This window comes from Ranitomeya variabilis, chromosome 6 (genome assembly GCF_051348905.1).
Source record: "Ranitomeya variabilis isolate aRanVar5 chromosome 6, aRanVar5.hap1, whole genome shotgun sequence".
NCBI lineage: Eukaryota > Metazoa > Chordata > Amphibia > Anura > Dendrobatidae > Ranitomeya > Ranitomeya variabilis.
This window is the reverse complement of record NC_135237.1, coordinates 281473704-281484680: the sequence shown is the minus strand read 5'-3', so window position 1 is coordinate 281484680 and position 10977 is coordinate 281473704. Positions and strand designations below refer to the sequence as shown.

Below are 10977 nucleotides of genomic sequence, written 5' to 3'. Positions count from 1 at the left end.
CACCAGTGATCACTGTATTACCTGTACACTAACAGTAAATACAGAGTTCCTGCGTACAATGGCACTTAGTATTGTTTTTTTTAAAGTTAATGATCAGTATTGTAGTATTCAATCACTATGTGGTGGTAATATATGATCTGGTCATGGTGTGGTGGTATTTGATCCTTGCATGTGGTATTATTCAGTCACTATGTGGTGGTAATATGTGGTCTTGCCATGGTGTGGTGGTATTTGTTCCTTGTATGTGGGTATTATTTGGTCACTATGTGGTGGTAATGTCGTCTGGTCATGGTGTGATATTTGTCCCTTGTATGTGGTATTAATGGTCATGTATGTGACTCATTCCCATAAATAAAAATATATTTTTAATAGTTTAGAGTAGGGCCCGGCCGAAAGAGTCTACCGTGTCGTGGTGGCAGCTTAAAAATTCTTTTGGCCAGAACAAAAGCTGCTGGTTATGAATGTGATCTGGTGTTTGATGGGAACTGTTAATATCTGGTGAGGACATGGTGCAGGAGTTGAGTTTTTCCAAGAGTGGCGGTGGGACCTTGGTGGCAGGGCTGGGGTGGAGGCCTGGGCGGAGTCTCAAGGGGGCACGAAAACTTTGCCAGTATGGTGCACCGAAATTCCTAGTGCTGTCAGCCCTGAGCAGGTGTGCTGCTGCAGGTAAGGATGCTATCCCACATGCACAGAATGATCGTAGCGACAACCGTTCTGCTGTCAGCGGGTGTTCACGCACGTTTCCACAGTGAACACGTCGCTATCTGCTGTGACATGCAGTCGTGTGTACACCTCCGGCGAAGAGAGCGCGCACACACCGGTGCACGTTCCCGCTACACGTGACGTCACCGCTCAGCCGTGAGCCGCCTGTGAAGAGTGCGCAGTCAGCGACCAGACGTGCTGCTGACTCTGATCATGTGATACTCTTTCTGCGCCACCTGGGGGCGGGGACTAGACCGGAAGCTGAGAGCTCTCGGAAGTGGAGTGTTCCGCAGCCTTTATGCTGACTGAGAGCCCTAAGGACCCGGTGAGGAGAGTTAGTGACAGGAGCATGTTTGGCCGGTAGCGACATAAGCGGAAGAAACGTGGGAGGAGCAGGGAGCATGGCGGAGAAGTTTGATAACTTGGAGGAGCACCTGGAGAAGTTCGTGGAGAACATACGACAGCTGGGAATCATCGTGAGCGACTTCCAGCCCAGCAGCCAGGCTGGCCTCAACCAGAAGCTGTGAGTCAGTGTGTGCTGTGACTGTGGGGCCAGTGACAGCCCCAGTCATCACGTGACCTGTGTCTTTCCCTATGGCTGGAGGTGCTACATGTGAGCGGCTGTCCTCATAGGGAATACTGTGGCCCATATGGAGCGCCGGGGTCACTTGCTATGGATGCAATGTGCATCACTAATCTTCTCAAGCAAAACTTCCCACTATTTATCGAATCACCCCGCTTTTAACCCTTAGGTGATTGCCTTGCATACCTTCTCCTTCAGCCATAGGGGCTGCACCTTCTGTCCTTCCATTCATGGTCCTCATCAAAATATTCTCGCCCATCGCAGCCTGATTGCCTGTACTAGCCCAATGTCACGTCCTGTAAATCTCGCCTTTGGATCCGGATGCATGTCCTCCGCTTCATTTTTACATTCACAGCATATATGTCACCAAGCCACAGACTCGGCCATCTTATACTTAAAGGGAACCTGTCACCACGTTTTTGGAAGATGGGATAAAAATAGCGTTAAATAGGGGCAGAGGTGGGCGTTACATTAGTGTGTTTGTTATGCGTTTATTACCCACCTAAGTTGCCGAAATACCTTTGCAAAGTCTCCGTTTTCGCCTGTCAATCAGGCTGGTCTGGTCAAAAGGGCGTTGTCTTCACCCAGATTTTGCGTAGTTTTCCGTTGGTGGCGTAGTGGTGTGCGCATGCCCAAGGTCCCGAATCCTCTGCCAGGGGATTTAAAAGAGCGCGCTGTTCGTTTTCATTGGTGATCGGTGGGCGCGGCCATCTTCCTTTGGCCGCGCGTGCGCAGAAGCGGCGCTCTGCTGGCCGCGGCTTCAGGAAAATGGCCGCCGCGATATCCATCTGCGCACGCGCGGCATCCCGCGGCCATTTTCCTGAAGCCGCGGCCAGCAGAGCGCCGCTTCTGCGCACGCGCGGCCAAAGGAAGATGGCCGCGCCCACCGATCACCAATGAAATAACGAACAGCGCGCTCTTTTAAATCCCCTGGCAGAGGATTCAGGACTTTGGGCATGCGCACACCACTACGCCACCAACGGAAAACTACGCAAAATCTGGGGGAAGACAAGACGCCCTTTTGACCAGACCAGCCTGATTGACAGGCGAAAACGGAGACTTTGCAAAGGTATTTCGGCAACTTAGGTGGGTAATAAACGCATAACAAACACACTAATGTAATGCCCACCTCTGCCCCTATTTAACGCTATTTTTATCCCATCTTCCAAAAACGTGGTGACAGGTTCCCTTTAAAGGGGTTGTTCCCTTTCACTAAGTTAGGCATTGGCTTCAGATTATTGTAAAGAAACAATCTGCGTTCTATTCTCCCTCCCCAGGTCCATAGGCGAATTTCTCCACTGTTCTCGGCCTCTTGCTTTGTCTATGTGACAATATGGCAGCCGATCAGTGAGCTCTGCGGCTCCTGTGTGCAGCGTCTCCAGGTAGACAGAACATCTCACTCAGAGCTGCAAAAAATCTGTTGTTTAAACTGACTAAAACGCAGTTTCACTATTGTGTTTTGTTTGTAAGACTCTTAGTGAGCATTAACTATTTTCTTAATGTTGTTATAATTTATTAGTGGTTTAAGAAGAAAACCTGAACTTCATGAAAAGATTGTGTGACCAAAGAGAAGAAAGTAAGTAGCGTGTAAAGCTAAGGATCACCACAAACAATATAACAAATAACAATATTAATTTTATTAAGACAATTAAAGTTAGACAAGCCACAAACAGGTTAAAAACAATTAAAAAACCACAAGGTTAACAAGTGAACAACAGTGTGGAGGGTCTTGTAAGTGCCCCCCATGCACAAAGAAACCTTGCTCCACTACGTGCACTATGAGGCTCACAGGATAAATCCTGCAAATTAACAGCAGCAAATGTGATGACAAAATTTAATCGTGGTACCAAAGACAAAAATAAGAGCCTTATTCTTGTGAGAAGTGCAGGGGTTATCCTGGCGGGAAGTGCAGGGGTTATCCTGGCGGGAAGTGCAGGGGTTATCCTGGCGGGAAGTGCAGGGGTTATCCTGGCGGGAAGTGCAGGGGTTATCCTGGCGGGAAGTGCAGGGGTTATCCTGGCGGGAAGTGCAGGGGTTATCCTGGCGGGAAGTGCAGGGGTTATCCTGGCGGGAAGTGCAGGGGTTATCCTGGCGGGAAGTGCAGGGGTTATCCTGGCGGGAAGTGCAGGGGTTATCCTGGCGGGAAGTGCAGGGGTTATCCTGGCGGGAAGTGCAGGGGTTATCCTGGCGGGAAGTGCAGGGGTTATCCTGGCGGGAAGTGCAGGGGTTATCCTGGCGGGAAGTGCAGGGGTTATCCTGGCGGGAAGTGCAGGGGTTATCCTGGCGGGAAGTGCAGGGGTTATCCTGGCGGGAAGTGCAGGGGTTATCCTGGCGGGAAGTGCAGGGGTTATCCTGGCGAGCCTCATCAGCTCTGGTTACCATCCTGAGTAGCCTAGTCTGTTTTATCATAACACACTCCCGATGCACATAGTGGAGGAAGGTTTCTTTGTGCGTGGGGGGCACTTACAAGACCCTCCACACTGTGGTTCATTTGTTACCATTGTGGTTTTTTAATTGTTTTTGACCTGTTTGTGGCTTGTCTAACTTTAATTGTCTTAATAAAATTAATCTTATTTGTTATATTGTTTGTGGTGATCCTGACCTTTACACGCTACTTTCTTCTCTTTGGTCACACGTTTTTTTAGTGTGCTTTTGGTGATCCCATATATTAACCATTAGTAGTGCCCTCAGGTTTTTTGTCTCTTATGAAAAGATTGTGTTGCCATTTTCTGAGAACCATAACTTTTTTTTATCTTATTATTTTAATCCATTTATGGAGCTGGGAAGGATTTTCTTTTTTTTTTTTGTTTTTTTTTTTGTTTTTTGTGTGGTTAGTTGTTTTCCTTGGAATAGTACGTAAGACTTTTTTTCATCATTTTTGGATTTTTTGTCTCGATATTTTACTGTATAGATTAATTTGTACTAAAATGTTTAGGTTCAGCCGAACAGTTACAAAAACTTCAGGTACCAGAACAGTACCCGGACCCCATTCACTTGAATGGGGGGCCCGGACATCCAGTGTTTGCTGCGCTGTTATGTGCATGACAGCCCGGCAAACACCGCTTCTGATCGGCGGTGAAATCATCCCCGCTGGTCAGAGCCGCGGTTCCCACGCTGTCGGAAGATAGTTCGAGCTCTCAGCTGTGATCGGAGGTTAAAAGTTTACCTCCGATCACTGGTGTCAGCTGATGGAACAACTGCGCCCATGATCTGACACCTGCTGCTGCTAATAGAGCGTTCAGAAGCGGCGGATGGGAGTATTCATCAGCCGCTCCTGCGCTGTAAAATAAATAATAAAAAAGAAAAAAAAAAAAAAAAACGGCGTGGGTTCCTCTGTATTTTTGTTAACCAGCCAGGCAAAACTCACAGCTGGGGGCTGCATCCCTCAGCTGTCAGCTTCAGCAAGGCTGGTTTTCAAGAGTAGAGGGGTCCCCATGCCGTATTTTTTAATTTAAATAGATTAAAAAAAAAAAAAAAAAAAAAACAACCATGTGGGGTCCCCCATTTTTGACAGCAAACCTTGCTAAAGAAGACAGCTGGGGGCTGGTATTCTCAGGCTGGTAAGGGGCCATTGATATAGCCCCCCCAGCCTAAAAACAGCAGCCCGCAGCTTCCCAGTAGAGGCACATCTATTAGATGTGCCAATTCTGATGCTTTGCCTGGCTCTTCCCACTTGCCCTGTAGCAGTGGCTAGTGGGGTTGATGTCACCTTTGTATTGTCAGGTGACATCAAGACCACGACTAGTAGTGGAGAAGAGTCTATAAGACACCTATCCATTACTAATCCCATATTTGTAAGGTAAATAAAGACACAGCCAGAATACAATCCTTTAATTGAAAAAAATGACACAGACTCCTTTAAAAATCTCAATTAAACCATACTTAAGACCTCGCCTAATTCTATCGAAGCCCTCGATCTCCTGTAATAAACCAAAAATAATAAATCAACAATATACCATACCTGTCCGTCGTTCTGTCCCACACTGTAATCCATGTCTGAGGGAAAACCAGTTTTCACCTTGGACGGTGCCAAGATGCGACCATCCAGGCTGAGAACCACTGGGGAGTGAACTGCTGCGAGTGCAGCCTCAGTGACTGGAGGTGACGTTATCGGTTACCTATAGTCACTGAGGCTCTGTTGCCAGCCGGGCTGAACTGCGGTGACCTCGGTGCCATTCCTGCTAGCACTGTGAGAAAAACATGACAGCGTGACAAACACCCGGTGTTTGAGAAGCCGAACAGTAACACGGACTTCTTGATGAAGTCCGGTGTCCGTGCCCGAACAGTAGGTGTTCGAAAAGAACAAAAAGCGTCAGGCTATATAATAGGGACCACCACTAGAACAATTACACGATTATAGAAATTTTTATTTTGTCAACCAAGAAAAACAACACCACACTATTAAAATCACTTAAAAGCCGAATTAAATCATGGGTTCCACATCAGAAACCACCCCCCTGGACATGGTCGTAATAGGCAGCAATATACAAGCGAGTGTGTAAAGATGCATAAATATGTTCAAACAACAATAATACAGCTGTCATGGATCTGAATATAGATGTAAACATACCTACTGACGGAATATAACATTAATGCTAGCCGAAAATGAATGTATTGGTGTATCACAGCTCACAGCATGAATAACAAAAATGTAAATGATGTGCAGAAAAATTCTGGCTGCTAGTCAGCACTATAAACACGACAGAAACACATGCAATGATAGATTTGACAACAAACCAGAGTCACAAATAATGATAATGCGGCTGTCTAGGATCTAAGTCAGAGATGAATATATTAGTATAACACACATCGCAGCAAAAATGACAATAGACCTTAAATGATATACAGATATACTCTAGCTGCTAATCTGCTGTGGAGTCAGTCAGTAGTTTGGCTTACCGACTCCACTGCCCTGGTTATAAGATAAAGTAATTTCTCTACATAAACTTTTGAGTACGGTACTTAAAGGGAACCTGTCACCTGAATTTGGCGTGCTCTTTTTTCGGTCAGATGGGCGTGTTTTCAGGTCTTTTATTCACCCCTTCCTTTCCCGCTGGCCGCAATATTGTCTTAAAGTTGATTCGCTTTCCTTGCGCACGCGCAGTATGCTTTGCCCAACTGCGGGCAAAGCCGAAAAGCATTAGTGCGCATGCGCCGGCACACTTTGTCCCGGAACACAGCAAAATACTAATGGGACATAGTGCGTCGGCGCATGCGCACTAATGCTTTTCGGGTTTGCCCGCAGTTGGGCAAAGCATACTGCGCGTGTGCAAGGAAAGCGAATCAACTTCAAGACAATATTGCGGCCAGCGGGAAAGGAAGGGGTGAATAAAAGACCCGAAAACACCGCCAATCTGACCGAAAAAAGAGGCCGCCAAATTCAGGTGACAGGTTCCCTTTAATATTTTGTATGTCTTACAAACTACACTAATGCCATGTAATTACATACTCCTCTTCAGCTAAAAATACACCTAAACATTTTCAGAGAAATATTGTTACCCCGCTGTAAAATATATAATAGGACCTCTGGTTGGAACCTCTACATTCGCTGGCTATTATGTCTCCTGCTTTTTTTTTTTTTCTATCCTAAAGAATTTCCAAAAGGAACAGGGCAACACTGCAGCAGAAAAAGAAAGCTGCCAAGCCTCTCAGGCAAATAACAATCCACCAAATATATAACAACATTGATGCAGCACACCAATGCAAAAAAAATTAGGAATAAAGTCGATTAGTCCACAATGACGACAAAGTTTCGGTCCATATGTGGACCTTTCTCAAGCCAAAGTGAAAGCATTTCCGGATACTTCTTTGCATTTATTTTAATGTTGCTTTAGCTGCAAATTTTAATAATGCGTAGAAGAGCAGCTTCCTAAAATGTTTTAGCTAGACAAACCTGCATGCAGTGTGCCTACTAATGAATTGCTTGTATTTCTACAGGAATTTCATGATCACAGGATTACAGGATATTGACAAGTGTCGTCAGCAGCTTCATGACATAACTGTGCCCTTGGAAGTATTCGAGTAAGTTTCCTGGATAGTTTGTGTGTTTACAGCATGAATGACTTGCACGTATCGGTGAAATGTTTGCTTATAGTGCACTATTCTCTTCAATCTGATACCATATTTTTCATTCCCAATAAATGAGTTTCCTAGTGTCCCCCATACACATCAAATTAATAAAACCTGCTAATTTGGCAGGACCAGCAACCCATTTTGATGTGTATATAATTCAATGTCTGGGGGGGGACAGCTGCAGTGGAAATCTAGTACTACGTGGCACTCTAATTCACTGTGTGGTAATATAATTTCCTAGGATTTCCCAAAGCAGGAACTGATCTTACCTGGGCCCCCACCCCCAATAGTCTACTATGTGACAATCATGTGTCATAATGGGGTTTACAGTGAGTTTTCTTTCCTGTTTTCTAGTTTGTCAGTTACATTGATAACAACATACAGTTATTCAGTTGATTTTCTCCATTCTTGTGACAAAAATAAATTGGGAACTAATCTCATTGTAACACTTGATTACTATGTGTGACTTTTAACAGGACTCTGCAGTTGGAGTTCTGTTCTTTAGTCTTCATTTGCTTCTTTCTTAATCTCTCAAGCATTATTCTATTTACGCTCGTTTTGAAATCAGTGGCTTTATGCCATGCAAGGCTGAGGGGGCGTCTTTTCTCTGTCAGGTTTCACCCCTTAACGACCGGTGATACGTCTTTTAACGACAGCAGTTAAGGGTACTTATTCCTCAGCACTGCTTTTTAGCGGTGCTGAGAAATAGTTATAGCACCCCCAGTGTTGGAAAATCTCTGGGGTCTTGGCTACCAGGGTTTTTACTGTCCCCAGTGTTGCGATCACCGTTATTCACGGAGTAACGGCAACCGCAAAAAAGTCCGATTTCCCATCTATTTCTCTCTCTTTTGATAGGATCTAGCACATCAGAGGAGAGAGAAATAGGGTTCACCGAGCCCGTACCTCGGGTGTCCCCCTTTCCCTCCGGAAAAAATGGTGGTCACACGTGCAGTGCGCCTACCAACCGGCACCCGGCAACAATGGGAGATTTTTCCTATTGGTTCATTTTGATCACTGTGATAGACCCTATCACAGTGATCCAAAAAAAATTGTAAATCAACCCCTCCTTATCACCCCCAGTTAGGTAAAAATAATAAAATGTAAAAAATGTATATATTTTTTTTCCGGTTGGGGTTAGAATTGGGGGGTTTCCACTGTTTAGGTACATCAGGGGTTCTTCAAACGCGACATGGCGCCCACCATTGATTCCAGCCAATTTTGCATTCAAAAAGTCAAACGATCCTCTCTCCCTTCTGAGCCTTGCCTTGCTCCCAAACAGTGGCTTTCCCCCACATATGGGGTATCGGCGTACTCAGGAGAAATTGCACAACCAATTTTGTGATCCATTTTCTCCTGATACCTTTGTGAAAATAAAAAATAAAAAAAAAATTGGTTCCAAAGTAATTTTTCCAGGATGTCCCTTCTGACCACCCTGGAGGACGTCGTCCTCCTCCTTGCTGGGACAGGAAACACACGAGAGTTTAATGGTAATGTCCCACCCTCAATTCCTCAGTGTTTTTCCTGTCCCTGCACGGAGGGACGCACAAGAAGAGCTGCGCAGGCTTACCAGCTCAGGAGGATCGTGCGGCTTGCCAATACCCTTCCCCCTGTTAAGAGGCTCAGGGTCGAAACTTTCCGAGGGGGAGTCCCTTTACCCCAAAGGCCAGGAGCAGGACGAGGCTCCTGGATAGAGCCGTTCCTCCTGGTGGGAGGCTCTCGGCTCGGGACGCGATGCCACAGTGCAGATGAAGGGCTCCTCGCAGACAGCGGAGGGTCGCTGTCTTTTGCGACGCTACATCCAGCGTGGTACGCAGATCTTCCGAGCCAGAGCGGCTTCCGGAGTTTTGGTGGGACCGCGTCACTTCCGGTAACGTCACTTCTGGTATTGTCACTTCCAGTGACGTTTAGAAAGCGGGGAAGTGCGTGCGCTCCAGCGGTGGAACGCATAGCAGTGTGGACGCTTCTGGCAAATAGCATCCTGTGTTTTGCCGCGGTGCTTCTGGCTGCAGTTGCGGAAGACAACTATGGAAGGAGACATGCTTGAGGATGGAGGGGTAAGTGCGCCTGGCGCAGTCCACCCTCACCTCAGATTTTAGCACAGGTCTAGCTTATTACTCCCTATCTTATCTCGTTTAGGATAAGGGAACCCCCGCTGCTCCCCCGACCACAGCTTAAAGACTGGCAAGGTCTCGGCGAAGTCTAACAGATGTCCTGTATGCCATGTAAAGCTCCCAGACTCCCATTGCAAGACTTTGTGCACCTTGTGCATCATAGGTCATGAAAGATGAGCAATGATCGCTGCTTTCAGAAATTAGGTCCCTAATCCAGGAGGAGGTCCAGGCTTCTGGGTCCAGCCTTTCACAACATCCGTCCAGCCCCTTCCCAGGCCGCAAACAAGCCAGGCGGGAGAGAGACCAAGGAGAGCCGGAGTATAGTTCTTATGACGGTTCAGATCTAAGGGGCTCTGTCTCAAAAGAAGAGGGGGAGCTCCCCTCAGGGAGCCAGGAGCAGCGTAGAAAGTACCTTTTCCAGTCAGAGGGAACGGACGAGCTTGTCCAGGCGGTGAGAAGTACCATGCAAATCGAGGAGACTTCCAAGCTACAGTCCAGACAGGACCTGATGTTCGGGGGACTTATGTCATGGAGACATAGTTTTTCCTATTAGTGAACATATTAAGGCCATGATACTAGAGGAGTGAAAGGATTCTGAACGCCGGCTGGTGCTATCTCGTGACTTTAAGGGTCACTTACCATTTGACCCCTAGGAATTCAACGTCCCAGTAGCAAAGGTCGCCAAAAAGACTGTCATCCCTTTTGAGGTCTCGTCTAACCTGCGCGACCCTATCGACAGAAAAGCTGACATTCTCCTAAAGAGGACCTGGGAAGCTTCTGCGGCAATAATTAGGACAAACCTAGCAGCCAGTTCGGTGGCCAGATCTATGTACCTATGGATGGGTCAGTTGGAAGAGCATTTGTCCAATGAGACCCCTAGGACTGACATTCTAAGTTCCCTTCCCATTATGAAGTGGGCCATGGCATTCCTTTCTGATATGACGGCTGAGTCGGTTAGATTTTCAGCCAGAAACGGTTCCCTGTCTATTGCAGCTAGGAGGGCTGTATGGTTAAGATCTTGGTCAGGAGATAACGCCTCTAAGACCAAGCTCTGCTCCATCCCATTTTCAGGGCTAAGGGTATTTGGGCCAGCCTTAGATACTATTCTAGAATCAGCCTCTGACAAAAAGAAGGGGTTCTTTGAGGACAAACATAAATGGCCTCAGCCCTTTCGGAGAGGTTTCTACAGTATGACTTCAGAGGGCAGGGTAGGTCCAATAGATGGTCCTACAGAGGTTTCAGTAGCCAGGGTAATAAGAACCGAGGTTTCTTCTTTAGCCCGACCTCCAAAACCAAAACACAATGACGCCACTTGCATTGGGGGAAGGCTATGTCATTTTGCAGGAAATTGGGCCCAAATCACTCAGAATCAGTGGGTACGCAGAACCATAGCAGAGGGATACAGCATCGAGCTTTACTCCCCTCCTCCAGAAAGATACATCTCTCTTACTGTAGTCTCGGCAGACTCTGCCATACCGATAGACTTGCAGGACATGCTCAGTTGTTCCC

The 10977-nt window shown here is 46.7% G+C and overlaps 1 protein-coding gene across 1 annotated transcript in view; it reads left to right on the top strand.

Moving 5' to 3' along the window:
* The first annotated feature begins 899 nt into the window (after positions 1-899).
* Positions 900-10977, top strand: part of MED10 (mediator complex subunit 10) — a 48112-nt gene continuing 38034 nt past the window's right edge. The window contains exons 1-2 of the mRNA XM_077269689.1: positions 900-1225; positions 7223-7306. Coding sequence (XP_077125804.1) covers positions 1104-1225; positions 7223-7306 — 206 coding nt within the window. The 5' untranslated portion in view covers positions 900-1103. The remainder of the gene's footprint in view (positions 1226-7222; positions 7307-10977) is intronic.